General features: G+C 62.9%; 2 protein-coding genes across 21 annotated transcripts in view; one reads left to right on the top strand and one right to left on the bottom strand.

Moving 5' to 3' along the window:
• The first annotated feature begins 5 nt into the window (after positions 1-5).
• On the top strand, positions 6-5,725 carry MPG (N-methylpurine DNA glycosylase). Of its 2 annotated transcripts, XM_025984965.2 has the most exons (4): positions 838-988; positions 2,900-3,130; positions 3,867-4,071; positions 5,283-5,725. In XM_025984965.2, the coding sequence occupies exons 1-4, from the start codon at positions 965-967 to the stop codon at positions 5,651-5,653; spliced, it is 831 nt and encodes a 276-aa protein (XP_025840750.2). In that variant the 5' UTR covers positions 838-964; the 3' UTR covers positions 5,654-5,725. The 2 variants fall into 2 exon arrangements, with proteins under 2 accessions (XP_072610416.1, XP_025840750.2); XM_072754315.1 differs by lacking the exons at positions 3,867-4,071; positions 5,283-5,725 and having other exon boundaries at positions 6-988; positions 2,900-3,462.
• Positions 5,669-16,403, bottom strand: part of NPRL3 (NPR3 like, GATOR1 complex subunit) — a 67,922-nt gene continuing 57,187 nt past the window's right edge. For 17 of the 19 annotated variants that reach the window (XM_072754283.1, XM_072754291.1, XM_072754280.1 and 14 more), the window contains 7 exons: positions 14,253-14,390; positions 12,939-13,095; positions 10,370-10,476; positions 9,861-9,990; positions 7,781-7,970; positions 6,959-7,151; positions 5,669-6,450 (listed from right to left, as the gene is read on the bottom strand). In XM_072754283.1, the coding sequence (XP_072610384.1) occupies positions 6,285-6,450; positions 6,959-7,151; positions 7,781-7,970; positions 9,861-9,990; positions 10,370-10,476; positions 12,939-13,095; positions 14,253-14,390 (1,081 nt within the window). In that variant the 3' untranslated portion in view covers positions 5,669-6,284. The remainder of the gene's footprint in view (positions 6,451-6,958; positions 7,152-7,780; positions 7,971-9,860; positions 9,991-10,369; positions 10,477-12,938; positions 13,096-14,252; positions 14,391-16,403) is intronic. The other 2 variants (XR_012000703.1, XR_012000704.1) reach the window with 1 other exon arrangement.

Raw genomic sequence — 16,403 nt, 5'->3', positions numbered from 1 at the left:
GGGGCTGTGCTCTGAGCCTCTGTTTCCTCATTCTCAAGGTGGGGATCAAACACCCCTTCGGAAGCGAGTAGACTCCTCACGGTTTCCACAAGGGCCATGTGCCAGTTGCGAAACGGGAGTAAGAGTTTGTACAAATGGCACCCAGCCTGCCCCAAGCACCACCGGGAAGAGGGGGCCCAGCTGGGGCCTGCTTCCCCCCTAGAGAAAGGAAGAGGGACTGGACACGAAGGCAGGAAGCAGGACTCATTGTTCGGGCAGGGTGGCTGCAGGGGTGAGAAGGAAAGAAGGGGTGGGAGTCGCAGGGAGGCCAGCCCCGCAGGCTGGGACGGATGCTCGGGGCCCAGCCCGGAAGCCCGGAAGCCGCCCGAGAGCCACACACCGCCGGCGGCTGGAAGGCTGCGCCCTTCCCTGCCCAGGAAGTCCCGGCGGGGGCCCCGGGGGAGGCGCGCGGCGGGGCCTGGGCCAGGCCGGGAGACGCGCGGGGCGGGGGCCACCGCGGGGGCCTGCAGGGGCGAGTGTGCTGGGCGCGGGGCCGCGCTCACCGTCCTGGCCAGGGAGCCTCGGGGGTCCGGGGGGCTCGGGCGGGCCGGACCCTCCCCGGCAGCCTCCTCGCCCCTGACCCCCCGCAGCTCAGGGCCGCCCCCGAGTGCCCGGGCTCCGCCACCTCCCCACGCGCCCCCGGGCCACCGCGGCGCCCCACCCGGCACCGGCCAGTCCTCCGCGCGGGCGCCCGCCCCTCCCCGGCCCGCCGCGGCAACCCCGCAGCCCCGCGGCCTCCGCCCCGGACGAGCCCCGCCCCCGGGGTGGAGCCCCGCCCGCAGCCCGCAGCCCGCCTTCCGTCCTCCTCGGCGCAGGCGCCGGCACTTCCGGGGCGCCCTGGGGCGGGCGGTGCGCATCCGGACCCCGCGCACCCGGACCCTGCGCACCCGGACCCCGTCCCCTCGGAGCCCGCCCGAGGCGCGGGATGACGGCGCGCGGCGCGGCCCAGGTGAGTGCGGTTCCCGGACGGGCCCGACCCGGGTGCCGTGAAGCCCCGGTAAGGGCTGTGCCCTCGAGCCCCCGCAGCCCGCGCGCCGCCCTGCCGCGTCCCCCCCCCGCCGCGTCCGGACGGCCGGTCGGTGCTGCTCCGCCAGGTGCTTCTCCAGGTGGTGCTGCTCAGGTCGGTGCTCCTCCGGCCGATGTTCTTCAGGCCCGGCCCGTGCTCCTCTGATCAGTGCTCCTCCAGCTGGTGCTCCTCCAGGTGGTGCTGCTCTGGTCGGTGCTCCTTTGCGTGCCCTGGTCTGCATGGAGGGCAGCCCGGCCGTGGTGGGCCCACACACAGCCACACCGCTTCCCACCCCCCGCTGCCAGACCCACTCCGGCCCAGGTTGCCCCCCAGGGACACGGTGGCTGCAGGGTGCCTCTTCCTGACCCCGAGCCCCTGCTGTGTACCCACCTCGTGCCCACCTGGCTTCTACTGCGTATCCTCATGACCATCTTTTCACAGATTGGTTCCTTTTTGGCCGATGAGGAAACAGAGGCACAGACACTTCGGGTCACTTTCTGGGGCCCCTTGTTCTGAGAGCCGCCGGTTGTGACTGGGGCCAGGGATACCTGTGAGGTGCCAGGCAGGGCTCATCTGAGCACGATAGCATGGTCACCCTGCCGTACCCAGTCCTGGGGCCAAACCGTCATCACAAAGGCCTGTGAGGAAGGTTCAGATTCTAGGTCCGTGATAGGGAAACTGAGGCCTGTCTGAGCCTCAGTCCCCGGGCAGTTTCAGGAGTTCCTCAGCACCCAGGGTGGGCCAGGGCCGACCCAGAATGACCTGAGCGCCGCAAGGCAGGCAGGGACCAGACTCCAGGCGGCAGCGTCCCAGCGTCCGAGCCCATGGTGGGTATTGGCAGATGGGCTGGGCCGCAGAGACGGTCACGTCAGCACCCACTCTCAGTGGACCAGCCGTCTCGTTGCACTTACAGTAAAAATAACGGGTCGGTCACATGCCAGGGAGGCGGACTCTGCAGACCAGCCCTTGGGGATGCTGTCGCCAGGCCCAGGGCTCAGCTGCGCTTCGTCTACTCCCACTGGCTGTAGAGCCACTGGCCCTAGAACAGTTGGGCGGGTGTGGTCAGGTCTCTAGGCAGCAGGTGGGAGGTTGGGTCCCTTGGGAGACCTCGGCTTTGCCCCACTTGCTCCTTGTCATTATGACCTCCTGGGTCATGAAGGAAGGTAGCTGGGGACTCCGCAGGTGTCATGCCCTCAGCACATGAGTTGGAGCAAAGAGCGCCTGGTGCTCACTCTCCTGTGTGTCAGGCCTCCCTGGCCATTCTGAGGAGGGGATGGCACAGTGGGAGCCCTGCCCGCATGTCAGCCGGGTGGGAGGGACTGCGGAGGACACCACAGTCACCAGCGTTCTTGGCTGAGCCCCATCAGCATCTCGGCCGTGCTTTATACTTCTGGTTAGAGGGGCACCTGGCTGACGCATCAGAAGAGCAAAAAATGTAAAAAATTAATTCCTGGTTAGGGTCGGTGCAGACAAGGTTGGGGGTTTGTTTGGAGTCCGTGTAATGAGTGGGAATCGGATACCAGCCCTTCTTTCCTGGGCCCGGGTGCCCGCTGTCCCTTCCTTGGGCCCGGCAGCCCTTTGCCATCACCCTGCGCATCTCGCGCGGGTGGAGGGTGTGTGGGTCGGAGTGGCTGCGCCATGCTGCCTCCCACGGCCTGTCCTCCTTGCAGTCCTTTCCCAAGGCCTCGCAGGGCCCGGCGTGGGGCCGAGGACTGCAGGTGTGGCGCTCCGTTTGCACCTTGGGACAGCCCGCCAGGTGGCTGCTCCGTCTGGCCGATGCGGCAGGAGTCACGCGCGGTCTGACCTCCGCACTGAAGCTGTTCACAAGGTTTGTCTCGTCTGTTCCTGTTACAGCTTTCCTGCAGGACGGGCCAAAAAAGGCAGCGAGTGTTGGACGCAGACCGTGAGAGCCCGCGGGGCAGGGCCCAGACGCCATCCCCTGGGGAGCCCTGCTTGGGGCCGCCGGCAACCCTGGGCCCCCGGCGCAGCATCTATTTCTCTGGCCCAAAGAGGCACTCTGCGCAGCTGGGATCGGACTTCTTTGACCAGCCTGCCGTCGCCCTGGCACGGGCGTTTCTGGGACAGGTAACCTAACGTGGCCACGGACCAGGTGCAAGATCTTGAGGCCGAGGAAGACTCAGCCCCCTGGCGCCTGGCTCCTCTGCGGCCCGGGCTGCATCCTAGGTGCTCCGTTGGCCCGAGAGCCCGTCCTCAGCGGGCCGTGCTGCCCCACCCCTGCCAGCTGCGGCCCGCTCCTCCCCAGCGCTCTGCCCCGCTGACCACTCCTTGCACGCCGGCTGCGGTCCAGGCCGGGGGCACTGCAGGGCAGCTGGTCCCGCTGCTCAGGAAGGCCTTTCACAGCCGGGTGGGTGGGAGCTGAGGGGCCAGTCCTCTGCGGTCAGTCCCGCTCAGTCCAGGCTCTGGGTGTCTGGGGCAGTGGGCAGGGGCAGCTTTGGGGCCCGTGCCTTCCTTGCTGCCCTGCCCCAGGCTAAGCATTTAAACCTAGCGGACTCGGGGAGGAGGTGGCGGGAAGGTGGGGGGCCCCACCAAGGAGACGGGGCCTGTGTGATTCCCTGGTGCTGGTTCTCCAGCCTGGTCCTGGCCGGAGCTTGAGATAGCAGCTCTCTGTGGACGGTACACTCGGTGACCATCGGGACTCTGTTCCCGGGGCTGGTGGGCAGGACAGAGGGGACAGTGGGGCCCTGGCTGGGCCAGGTACCCGGTGCTTCCTGAACTGGGGAGATGAGGCCTAGGCTATGGACTGTCGGGGTTGAGTGCACGCCTGCCCCTCTGGCCCTAGAAGCAAACGGACTGCCCACAGGTCCTAGTCCGGCGACTTGACGATGGCACAGAGCTCCGTGGCCGCATTGTGGAGACAGAGGCATATCTGGGGCCAGAGGATGAAGCTGCCCACTCTAGGGGTGGCCGGCAGACCCCCCGCAACCGTGGCATGTTCATGAAGCCAGGAACTCTGTATGTGTATATCATCTATGGCATGTACTTCTGCTTGAACGTCTCCAGCCAAGGTGAGCAGGGCCGCGGTGCCAGGTGGGACCACAGTGCCTCAGCTGGCAGCTGGGACATCCCCAGGATGCCTAGACGGGGCAGGTGTTTGAGCAAACAGGGATCACTGCTAAGCTAGGTTGGGGTTTAGGGATTCTGGCGTCAGGGACATAGGTGCCAAGGGCCCCCACTGGGTAGGGGTCGTAGGTTGACCTGCACACACAGCTGAGAGGCTCCACGAGGATACCGATGGTCACCGAGCTCAAAGGTGGGGTCAACCATGACCCAGGCTAGACCTGGGAGGAGCTGGTTGTGGGGCAACGAGGGCAACATCAGTTTGGGTTGAGTTGGGCTCCGGCTGGAGCCTCTGCTGGTGGTCACTTAATGGGGTCTGAATCGGTCACTCTCAGCTGGGGAGGACTTCGCCACCAGGGTGTCATGAGGCGGTGTCCAGAAGTGTTGGTCATCCCAGGGGAGCAGCCTTGCTGGAGGGTCCGGGTCGTCGTCTCCAGCCGTGCAGCCCGGACAGCATCTGGGCAGAGGCGTCTTCCTGGCTGAGCCCCTTGAGCCCCTGGGCCCAGGGTATGTGACTGCAACCTCTGGTCTCTAAGAGTCGCTTGGACGGGGGCGCCTGGATGGCTCCGTCAGTGGACCGTGTACCTCTTGATCTCAGGGTTGGGAGTTTGAATCCCATGTCGAGGGGAAGGGATTACTTTAAAAAGACAAAAAATCTTAAAGTAGTTGGTGTGGTAGGCAAAGGGCCAGGGGTGGAGGGCCCGCCGGGGCGGGGCTGCGTTGGCGTCCCCCGCATGTCTCCTCGCTGGCTCACAGGGCAGGGCTGCCCAGCCTCAGCCTTCCAGCTGGCCCAACAGATTCCAGAAGGACAAGGCACAGGGGTCAGATGCAGCCCAGGCCCGAGGCTTCCCAGTGGGATGACCGTGCTCAGGACGACTGGCCGCTGGGACACCCCTTGCCAGCCTCACAGTTCCCGCCCATCACCACATCACAGGAGGCTGGGGAGGCGGCCACCTACAAGCACCCACCACGCTTTTTAAAAAATAAGGTTCTCCCTGGGTGGCGGTCAGGCACTGAGGCTTCACAGGGAAAACCCACCCGTCCGGCGGCACGGGCACCTTGCAGATGCAAGTGTGCAGGAGGTGGGGGCAGCGCGTGCAGGGGTGCTTGGGGAGGCAGCTGGAGGCCTGGCTTTCCAGGCGAGGTATCTGTCCCACAGGGGATGGGGCGTGCGTCCTCCTGCGAGCGCTGGAGCCCCTGGGGGGCCTGGAGATCATGCGGCAGCTCCGCAGCACTCTCCGCAAGGGCACCACGGGCCGAGCCCTCAAGGACCGCGAGCTGTGCAGTGGTCCCTCCAAGCTGTGCCAGGCCCTGGCCATCGACAAGAGCTTTGACCAGCGGGACCTGGCCGAGGACCGAGCAGTGTGGCTGGAGCGCAGCCCGCCGGGGCCCAGCGAGCCAGCCGTGGTGGCAGCAGCCAGAGTGGGCATCGGCCACGCAGGAGAGTGGGCCCAGAAGCCCCTGCGCTTTTACCTACGGGGCAGCCCCTGGGTCAGCGTGGTAGACAGAGCCGCGGAGCAGAACGCATAGGCCTGAGCGACGGCCTCCTCCAACCAGGCTTTTTAATTTTTTAACAACCAAATAAACACTTTATGTCTAGAACACGGTATTGCTTGTATCTCCTCAGCAGCCCACTCAGCGGCCGACTTGTGCTTGGGGCCCACCCTCCCCCTAGACGGGACGCCGGGGGCCTGTGTGTGCAGGTGGGACGCATTGCTCCTCAGGCCTGGGAGGGAGGGTGGGGGGCACCCGTGCCGACTCACCCAGGCCCTCGTGCGTCAGGTGTCAGAGTGGCTGGGTGATGGCTCGGTCGCAAGCCTCCTGCCGGCTAACGGGGAAGGGCACTGGACACGCTGGGAGGAGCAGAGTGCACGCAGGCCAGGGTAGTGCTGGGCCTCGGGGCACAGGCCAGGCACCCACCCGCGCTCAGCTCAGGCAGGGGTGGTGGTGACGCGTTTCTGTGGATCCCCTCGGGCGGCCATGGGGAGGGCGGGTTGGAAGGAGGTGGCCCGAGTCTGAGAAGCCAGCAGGTCTCCCCTCCAGGCCGGAGTCCTGGCCACTCTGTCCATCCCTCAGCTCAGGCCCTGAGGCTGCCCCAGTGTGGGCGCCGCGGCCCCTGGGCTGTGCTGCTAGACACTGCTCAGGCTCCCGAGGCCTGGCCTCACGGAAGCAGCGCCTGGAAGACAGCGATGACCGGGTCCTCGTGGGTGGTCACCACCAGCACGCTGCGGAACTTGTCAAACAGCATCAGCAGCTGGGAGCGCCGAGTGTTCTCGTTGTACATGATCTCCTCCAGGTGGTGGCGGCCGCGGAAGTAGTGCAGGAGCCTGGGGGGGGCGGGGGGGCAGGTGAGTGTCCTGGTCCCCGGAGTGGCCCATCTGCCCTCAGCACCCTGACGTGCGGGGCTGGGGGCTGCCAGGGCTCCTCGTTCTCCTGCTGTGGAGTGAGGCCCTCGTGTTCCAGGGGCTGTTTGCGGCTGGGGCTGGCACACCAGCGGCTTCAAAGAGGTGCCTGGCATGAGGTTCTAAACGGGGGGCCTCCCCCCACACGGAAACCCCACACGGAAACGCCTGCAGAGCCCCCCAAGTCACAGGTGGGTTTCACATCTGTCACCACGTGGGGGCCCTGGGCTGTGTTCCTGGTGGGGAAAGATTCCTACTAAGCCCCGTGAGGATGAGAACCCGTTGCTGCTCCCGAAGAAGTAACAACACCCAGTACTGGGGGCACCCGCAGGGCTTGAGGTGCCACCTCAACCAGCGACTGCCACCGGTCACCAGTGGACTGAGCTGGGGCCATGGTGGGTAAGTCCCCATCCACTTTGTGTTCGGACCCCACCTGGCAAACATGCGGAGGTCCTCGGGGTTCTGGGCCGCAGGCACGCTGAGGATGGCCGCCCGCTCGTGCTCCGACAGGCTGGCCAGCAGGTTCTCCGTCATCCTCTTGTTGAGTGGCGAGTCCCCACTGGGCAGCAGCTCTGCGCTGGAGTTATCCATACTGGGGCTGGTGAGGGTCATGTCGTCACTGCTGGCTGTGGGCAGCACGGGTCAGGGAGCAGTCTGACCCCACGCACACCCTGGTGCCCCAGCCGTGCCATCTGTTGCACCGGGCATCGCGGCCACACCCCAGGCCCGCTCGCTCCCCCGCCCCCACGCGGACAAGGCAGGGCCCTGAGCAAGGCTCGGCCCTGCACTGAAGCTAGACGCCAAGGTCAGTCCTCAGTCCCGGGAGCATCCCAGCCCTTCGTTTCCCCCGAGCCTGGGGCTCAGGCTGTGTCCTCTGGGCACCTGCCGTGGCCGCAGTGACTCTTTCAAAGAGGGAATGATCATCAGGGTCTCCTCCCAGGCCCCGGCCCAGCGGGCTCAACTGTCCTGCTAGGGATGTGGGACATCCGCTCTGCTCCCTGGCTGCCCTGGACTCGAGCCAGCCCCTGCCCAGGAGCCCAGAGCCCGGAGATGTGAGGTAGGGGTGGGGGAGGGGAGCGAGGGAAAGGGGTCTCTTGCCAGCCTTCAAGGGAGCACTGCTCTGCACGTGGCCACGGGAGGCGGCCTTGGTCACGCTCAGCAGAGCCCATGTCGGGGTCCTGGCTGCCGCTCCCAAGTACCCCCCCAAATGCTACCCCCACCCACCAGACAGACACCCTAGGCAGGGGGCTCCTACTTGGGGAACCAAAGCTGAGGGCGTTGGGTGTGCTGAGGCTGCGGCCGCTGACCCGGGCGGTGAAGGGGACGTCGTCTTCTCGAGGGTGGGGCTCCTCCTCACTGGGCGAGGCCATCAGGCACACGTAGGTGTGCAGCTGGACGAGGAGTCTGTGCTGCAACATCCACACCACCATCTGAATGAGCTGGGTCTGCAGGAGAGCACGCAGGAGGCCCGGGGCGGGGGTTAGTGGGGGAAGGCTGGCCCTGTTCCCCTCCAGGGGCGATCAAGAAGACCTAATACACGACCCCCGGGGGTCATCCCAGAGGTAAGGGATCCATGAGCTCCAGGAGCCTGTCCCTGGGGCACAAGGCTCCCCCCTCGGAGAAAGACCTCAGCTGCCGGCCAGGCTGCAAGACCAACTTCCTGCTCCAGGGAGGGCAGCAAGGCCGCAAGGGCACTAGGGCCGCACCTGCACTTCCCCATACACACCGGGCCGCCCCATGTCTGGGCTTCCGCACCCAGAGCTGGGGAGCAGCACCCACTCACAGAGGCCCCTGCGCTGCCTCGTGTCCACCAGCCCGCTCGGACCCCCTACCACACAGGGCTGGGCCTGCCGGGACCTCAGCACTGTTCACCAACAGGCTGCAGACAGCTGCCCTGAGAGCAGGAGTCCTCTCCTCAGGTCGACCTGGATGCTGGCCCAAGGACAGGGAGCCCTGATAGTGTGTGGTCCCGGCAAGAGGAGTCCTCCCCTCTCATGGGGCTGCCCCTGACCAGGGCCAGTGAGGGGCATGGGGGAGTGAGACGGTCACACGGCTGCTGGCTCGGCTTTGGGAGGCCCCTCCCGGGAGGGGACAGCTGGCCAGCCAGGGAGTAGGGATGGAACGTGGGCAGGTTATGACCTGGTCAAAAAATAAACTTAAGAATGAAAACAAAGAGGCTTCATAAGTGCTCATGAGCACGTTCCAGACCCCGGAGCAGGAGGCATGACAAGCAGGTACCTCACCCCAGGACTGCTCAGAACCAAACCCAAGGCCCATCTGGGCCCCTCGACCAGGCACGACCTGGAAAATCCACCTGCCGTCTGGACCATTAGGAAGCTTCTGCTGGGGAAGCGGGGGTCCGGATGCACAGTGCATCTTTTATTCAGCTGGCACGGCCTGGCACGGTTCCTGGAAGCCAAAGCCCCCATGAAGGACAGCCTTTATTTATTTATTTTTGTTTTTGTTTTTGTTTTTTTTTAAGGACAGCCTTTAGAACTCCGTCGCACTCAGCATCTCAATGAACTCAAGTACCAGGATCTCCTCCTCATTCACAACTTGAGAAGGGAAAGAGCTTAAAGACTGGTTTTTCCTAGCACTTATAAAAAATAAAAATAAATTAAAAAAAAACAACACAAAATTTTCCTTTTGAAGACAAAGACTTAAGAACATCCAGCCCCCTCTAACACCTGCGCCGTCGGCTCTGTGCTGGGTCCCTGCCCAGAGCCCCAGAGCCCCAGGCATCAGCACAGGGGACACGGCAGAGCCTCGTTCTTGGGTCCAGCCTGCACCCGACCCAGAACTCACCTGTTCATCGCATATGCCTCACACCTCCCTGGATGAGCCCTTGCCACATCCAGCAACATCCCTGACCCTCTCCTTCACCCAGGCCTGTCCTCTCCAGATCCTCTTGGAGGAGATTCTGGGGACCAGTGAGCCCAGGACGAGACCCGCATACCCTGTGGCCTCCTGGACCACGGAGCAGGAGAGCTGGGCCCAAGCTCAGTGAAAAGAAGGTGACTGCATCCAACAGGAAAGGTTACCACTCTCTTGCCACCTGGGCCTCTTCACTCCGTTCTAACCCCCAGAACAGCTCACTGCAGCCAGGGTGGGCTCCCCAGGGCGGGGGGTGGGCAGGAAGCCTTGGGAATGCCCGAATGTCTGCAGGGGGCCTGGCCTGGCTGGGGAGCCAGCCTTTGGTCACCCCAGCACGACATGAAGCACCTACACAGCAAGCCCACGCTCTCAAAACCCAGGTGCAGCAGCACTGAGGCTCTGAGACAAGGGACTGACACCGGCTGGATGGTCTCCAGACTCCCTGGACTCCAGCGACTTACCTCCTGCACAGGGGGAGCGAGGGGGTTCCTGAATTCTGACAAGGAAACTGGCAAGGAGAACTTAGCGAGGACAGACGGCAGGTCGTGAGCCGGAAACTGACGGGAAAACTGTTCAGCCAACGGGGAGTACCTGGGGACAGGTGAGGTGCACGTGCCCATGAGCTCAGCAGACCTCTGCATCGCTCCGTGACCTCTGTGCCCTCGGCATGAGCCCAGGGTGGACAGCAGGGAGACACAGCATAGCAGGCAGCCCAGCATGGGTGCGATACCCTCAATGGGCAGCAGGGGCCATGGGCACAGGCCAAAGCCCCTCTGAGCCCCCAAGTCAAGGTCAAGGCCCCCAACTCCCACCAGGCCCCCATCCAGAGCCCACTGGCCAGCAGGTGTAAGGGAGACAGACCCCGCACATGGCACTGACCAGGCCAGGATTAGAACATGGATGCAGTAGAGGCCAGCAATTGAGCCCAAGCAAGGGCCCGGCTTAGCAAGGGGCAGCCAGAGGTACTCACAGACACACGCTGGCATTGGGGGAAAGCATGTAGACGTTGTTCTCGCACAGCGGGTAGATGATGATGGCCTTGCCCCAGTACACCAGGTGGGCCGCCAGCTGGAAAACCTGCAGGCAGCGGAAGCTGGGAGGCTGCTCCCCAACTCTTTGGCTCCCCAGCTGGGCCCGTGGCAGAGCATTGGTCCCTGCTGTGCTCCCCAACGGTCATTTCCCATAGGACCCCGACCAGGCTGGCACTGAGGGAAGGCCTCCTGAGCACGGGGACTTCTGAGGTGCCCAGGACCCGGGGTCAGCAGCTGAGCAAAGGCCTTGGTTGGCCAGCACCCTACCCCCACCAGGAGCCCCGCTCGGGGATGGGTTTCCTCGTGGCAGTGGGTGTGGGTCAGTGAACCCGTCCTGCACCTCCTCCACGCGTCCCGTGCAGCCCAGCATCCCCGGATGCTGACAGGATGGGCCACAGACATGCAAAGGGGGGCCTGGGTCTGCGAATGCCGCACTGCAGAACTTCAGGGCAGGGCACTGGACGTTTCTGCCTCTGCGGCAGCTGAACAAACTCAACCGCTGAGTCACCCAGGCATCCCAGATTTTATTTTTTCTTAAGGAACCTCTGTACCCAATGTGGGGCTCCGACTCATGACCCCGAGATCGGGAGTCACACATTCGCTGGTTGAGCCCACCAGGCGCCCTGGGAATGGATGTTGTTTTAAATCTTCTGATGAGAGGCCCCCAAGTGGCCCTTCGGCTCAGGCCGTGACCCCGGGTCCTGGGGCCCAGCTCTACGTGGGGCTCCCCGCCTAGGGGGAGCCTGCCTCTCCCTCCCCTCTGCCCCCTGCTGTGCTCTCTCACTATCTCAAGTACAGAAAATCTTAAAAAACAAAACCATGTGGTGACAGCCACACCTGAAGCTGACACTTCCTCCCCGGGAGGCCATCAGTGCTTGGGCTCCAACGGGGGCCAGCCTGGCTGTCCTCGGGGCCACTGGGCCACCGGCCACTGGCCACCGGCAGCAGCACAGTCCGGGGAGACCCGCTACCACACCAGCAGGAAACGGTCTCCTGAGGACCAGGGGACACAGCTCTGTCTTCGTCCAAAGAGACCAAGCAACTTGAAAGCTTTGGCCGCGTGTGTGGCCTGCAGCGGTCAGAGCACCAGCCTGCGGTGTGGACAGAGCGGCCACGGAGGTACTGTCCGGTGGAGGCTACGAAGGCCGGCAGGACATGGCCCTCTCGGCTCCCGCCCAGCTCAGGAGCCTGTGTGAGGACCCAGGAAGGCAGTGTCCAAGAAACAATCCCGGGGGATGGGGGGCAAAGGTCATGGGGCACAGATGAGGACAATCAGCACAGAGGCCTGAGTGAAGCCCGCCCAACGTGCTAAGGACCAAGGCCAAAGGCGGGCGGCTCAGGTGGCCCAGGCTCCGGCCTCCCGGCCTCAGAGCCACGGCTCCCTGCCGGGTCCTGCTGCCCCCTGGCGGCCACACGGTGCCCACCGGTCCCAGACCCCGCTCCCACCCTCAACCTCACTTGGAGGCACCCCTGCCTGGGGACCCTTAGCATCTCCCTGTGCTTCTGCTCACGCCCTGGTCCCCACATGGCTCCAAGGGGATCACAGCAGGACTGAGGGGCCCTCCCTCCGATCAGGAACTGTGGGGACGCCTGGACGGGTCAGGTGCTGGGGCTTCTGGCTCTTGTTTTCAGCTCAGGTCATGATCTCGGGGTAGACTGAACCCCGAGCTGGGCTCCGTGCTCGGCTGGGGGTCTGCTTGGGATTCTCCCCTTTGCCCTTCCCTCTGCCCCTCCTCCAGCTCATGCGGCTCCTGCACTCTCTCTAAAATAAATAGGGCAGCCCCGGTGGCTCAGCAGCTTAGCACCAGGGTGTGATCCTGGGTCTCGGGATCGAGTCCCTTGTCGGGCTCCCTGCGTGGAGCCTGCTTCTCCCTCTGCCTGTGTCTCTGCCTCTCTCTCTCTTTCACGAATAAATAAAATATTTTTAAAAATAATAAAATAAATAAATCTTTAAAAAGAGAGAGAGAGAGAAAGAAACTGCAGTCCAGGGGCACATGGCTCAGGAAGAGAGAGGGATGTCACCCAGAACGCAGGCCAGCCTGTGCACATGAGGGAGGCATCAGGGCCACCGGGTGAGGTCTGGTTCTGCACACAGCTGGGCCCTCATCTGAACTTCCTGCCCTCACCTCCCACACTGGCTTCTCCATGGCGACACCCTGCGTGCCCCCAGCCCTGGCACCACATCCTCCACAGCCCGGTCATCCAGCCCCTGGAGGGCCTCACGCCTCACAACTCCTGGACACAGGACAACTCCAGTCCTACAAGCAGTGCACAAGCCTGCCCTGAAGCCAGGCCCGACTCAGACTGCACAACTCCAAGCCATCCCACCACAGGCCACGCAGTGGCTCTCGGCTGGACAGGGGTCCTGGGGACACGGCACACAGGAAGCCTGCTCTCCTGATGCCCTGACCTCCTACCTTCACCCAAGACCACCTGCTCTGGTGTGCCCTCCCCCACCCTGCCCTTTCCCCCCCCCATTTAGGGTGTGCCCAGGCCCCCGGGGGTTACCTGCAGCAAGGCCAGGTCTGCATCCTGGGCCAGCTGCTGCAGGTTCTTCACAGCAGAGGTGGTCTTGATCACACGCACCAGGGCCGGGGAGCAGTCGAGCGGGAGCTCAGCCAGCAGGGACTTCTCATCACTGAGCAGCAGCAGAGCGTGGTATGGGCTGCAGAGCAGAGTCACAGGTCAGTGGGACATGCAAGCTACAGGCCCCCTGACTGGGCACATCACTGGAGCACACACCGAACCTGGGAGGTCACTGGAAGGGTTAGACAGAGGGGCAGTGGTATGTCCAGGGGCCTTTAAAAAGCCGCAAGGAGGGACATCTGGGTGGCTCAGTGGTTGAGCATCTGCCTTCGGCCCAGGGCGTGATCCTGGGGTCCCGGGATCAAGTCCCGCATCAGGCTCCCTGCATGGAGCCTGCTTCTCCCTCGGCCTATGTCTCTGCCTCTCTGTGTGTCTCATGAATAAATAAATAAAATCTTTTAAAAAATAAATAAAAATAAAAAGCCACAAGGATTACTACAACCCTCAAAAAACCCAACTGAGCAAAACTGAAAAAGGCCTGACAATCCAATTCCACCTCCCACTTCTGGGATTGCCCAGCAAACATTTGTTGACTGGAAAAAATTCATGAATCTTTTCCAAGGAAAGAGTCCCAAATATGGAAAAACAAAATCTCCGCCACAGGCTATGAATAGAAGTACATAAAAATATACTCAGCAAGGAAGCCCAGGAGGAAGGACACGGACTTGGAGCACAGAAGGCTAGGCGGTGCCTTGCTCTCTCTCATTTACAAATTTTCTGTAACGTGCCTAGATTTCTTTTTTTAGTTATAAATAAAAATATCTAAGGAGACAGAGAACTTTAATGGGGGTGAGGGGGTTGTAAAACCTGAGCTTAGCTCTTTCCTTGCAGAAAATCAGTGAGATGAAGGAACAGGTCCCACAAGCTCTGACTCAGGCGCAGGAGGCCCGGTGAGTAGCAGCGGGAGGCCGAGATCCCTCCCACCCTCTGGCTTCTCATCAGGGTGCTCGGCCCCAACAGCCCCGCACAGACCCCCCCACAGAGCGCCATTGCCCCGGCAGTGCCAAGACAGCCCAGAGGAGACCTGCGGTCAGTCTTTTCTGAAAAAAAACAGACCCCAAAATATCCATTTTTACTTCTATAAACAGAGCCTTACCTGCCAGTACCTGTGGCAGAAAGAGGGAAAGCCAACTCTTGAGGGAGGTCACTGAGGCCTCAGGCAGATGCTACAGAGAAGGCCCCGCAGACCCTGTGCGCGCGCGTGCGTGCGTGCGTGCAGGCCGGGCCGGCACTCACCGGATGGCTTTCAGGCTCCGCTCGATGGCCTCGGGGGGGATGAGGCTGGAAGCAGCGTAGTGGATCTTGTGGGGCAAGCAGAAGCTCACCTCCAGCCAGCTGTTGATGTGGAGTCGTACCACGCCAGACGTACACAGGCTGCAGAGAGCAGACCCCACCCCCATCAGGTGCCATCGCTGGTCCACAGCCGCTTCAACCACACGCTGAGCACACAAAACCCCAGCTGAGGGTGCTGCCTCCCAGCACACTACTCCTGCTGCTGCAAGTGCAAGTGAAGCCCTTGGGCAGGACAGCACCTTCCCAGATCTTGGGATGTTCAAGTTAAGAAGCCGCATTAGGAACATACACACACACACACACACACACACACACACACACACACGTTTCTCTGTAGCCCCGGAATATGGAATCCAGTCGGGTCCCAGGACTTGAAGGAAGCCTCTCCGACATCTGTCCCAGAGGCTTGGTGTGCCAGGGCGAAGCTGAGGGATGAGAGGCAGGCCCTGGCACAAAGGGGGGCTGGGCAGGAAGGGTGAGGGGCCGGCCTCCAAGCCCCCCAAAACATCCTGCTGGGGAAGAGCCCACGGCACCCACCCCAAAAGAGGACAGCAGTACCCCAGTGTACCACGGCAACTGCCCAAGCCAGCCTCCGCTGCAACCCTTCCACGCCCCACCCCTCCGTGGGGACGGCAATTTGCCTCTTTTAGGGCCAAACACTGCTCAGGCCACATACAGCCGCCCGGTCCCGGAATCCTCGTTTCTCCCACATCCCACCTTGACCATCTGTAAGTCCCATCAGCTCTACCTGCAGGGAGGTACCAAGTCCAGACCTCCGCACCAGCCCCCCTGCCTGCCTCCCTACTCAGGCCCCCCAGTTCCCACCCTGGCAGTCTCTCAGCCACGGTCCCCAAATGCCAGGAGCCACACGTGACCTGCCCACTTTTCTCTGACCTCGCCTCCTACCCCAGACCACGGCTCCACCTGCACTGGCCCAGGTGCCCCAGGTTCCTTCCCTGTTTCCCATCTCTTCCCAAGCACCACCTTCCATGAGGTGAGCCCGGATGCAGCCCCACAGGCACTCTGGCTGCTGTGTGACCACGTGTATCTGGGTCAAGGCCACAGGACGCACCCACTTGTCTGCTAGTTGATGCAGCTTCCCCAAACAGAATTCCGTCACCAGCTGTGGCCTTATGTCTCATAGCTGCTCCCCACACAGCTGGTCAGGTGTTGGGTACGTGGGGGGCACTGAGAACCTCATGGATGGAGGAAGGAAAGGGGTCCAAGGACTACGCTACAGACTGCACGATCCCTCAGGAGGCCTCTGCCCACAGCACAGGTTGCTGGTGGCTCCCCGTAGACAGGTGGCACCGTCTGCCCTGCACCGGAGAACCACACACAAGGAGCTGTTTCCAGCAGGGGGGGGCTTCTGAACCCTCCAGTGAGAAGCAGCCCGACGGTACCCGAAGCCTGGTGCATGGCCCCTGTTGTGCTAAGAGCCAAGAGCATTTGGTACCCGACACAGAAGAGACGTGGCTGCTTGGGCAAAACCCCTGTGGCTGGTCCTCACCACACCCCTGGCAGGCGGACAAGAAAGGGCTGTGTGCCCACTGCCAAGGCCTGTCCTGTCCTGTCCTGGTCCAGTTCTTCCCATCACATCCCAACCCACGCTACCATTCCCAAGTGGCCAGAGAGGCCAAGACATCCACATCTGGCCACTTGTGGGCCGGACCATGGCTCAGGGAGCTGTCTCAGACCTCCCGTGGGGACACACAAATCCACGGTGCTGGCAGGCGGCCCTACGGCCCTCACAGCCCAAACCCACAGGCTGTTACTACCATCTCTTCCCTGAAGCCTCAAGCGGCAGACCAAGTACCACAGGTTTCCCCACGGGTTCACCCAAAGGGCCAGAGGAATCTGTGGTCAGCAGTTTTCTCATGCAGGAAGTGTGTAATGAGGAGAAAACCCAGGGTGAAGAGCAGAGAACACATCCCTGACCTCCACGACCCCCTGGGACGCCGGCCAGCGCCACCATCTGCTCACTGCCAACTGCCCCACGCTCAGCGAACACCTTCTGCCTGCCCTGCCCGGAGGCATCAGGAAAACCCATACCGCACTCCCAGGACGTCTGTCCCCTGAGTGGTCCCCCAAAGG

This window comes from Vulpes vulpes, chromosome 3 (genome assembly GCF_048418805.1).
Source record: "Vulpes vulpes isolate BD-2025 chromosome 3, VulVul3, whole genome shotgun sequence".
Lineage (NCBI taxonomy): Eukaryota > Metazoa > Chordata > Mammalia > Carnivora > Canidae > Vulpes > Vulpes vulpes.
This window is presented reverse-complemented; position numbering and strand designations above follow the sequence as displayed.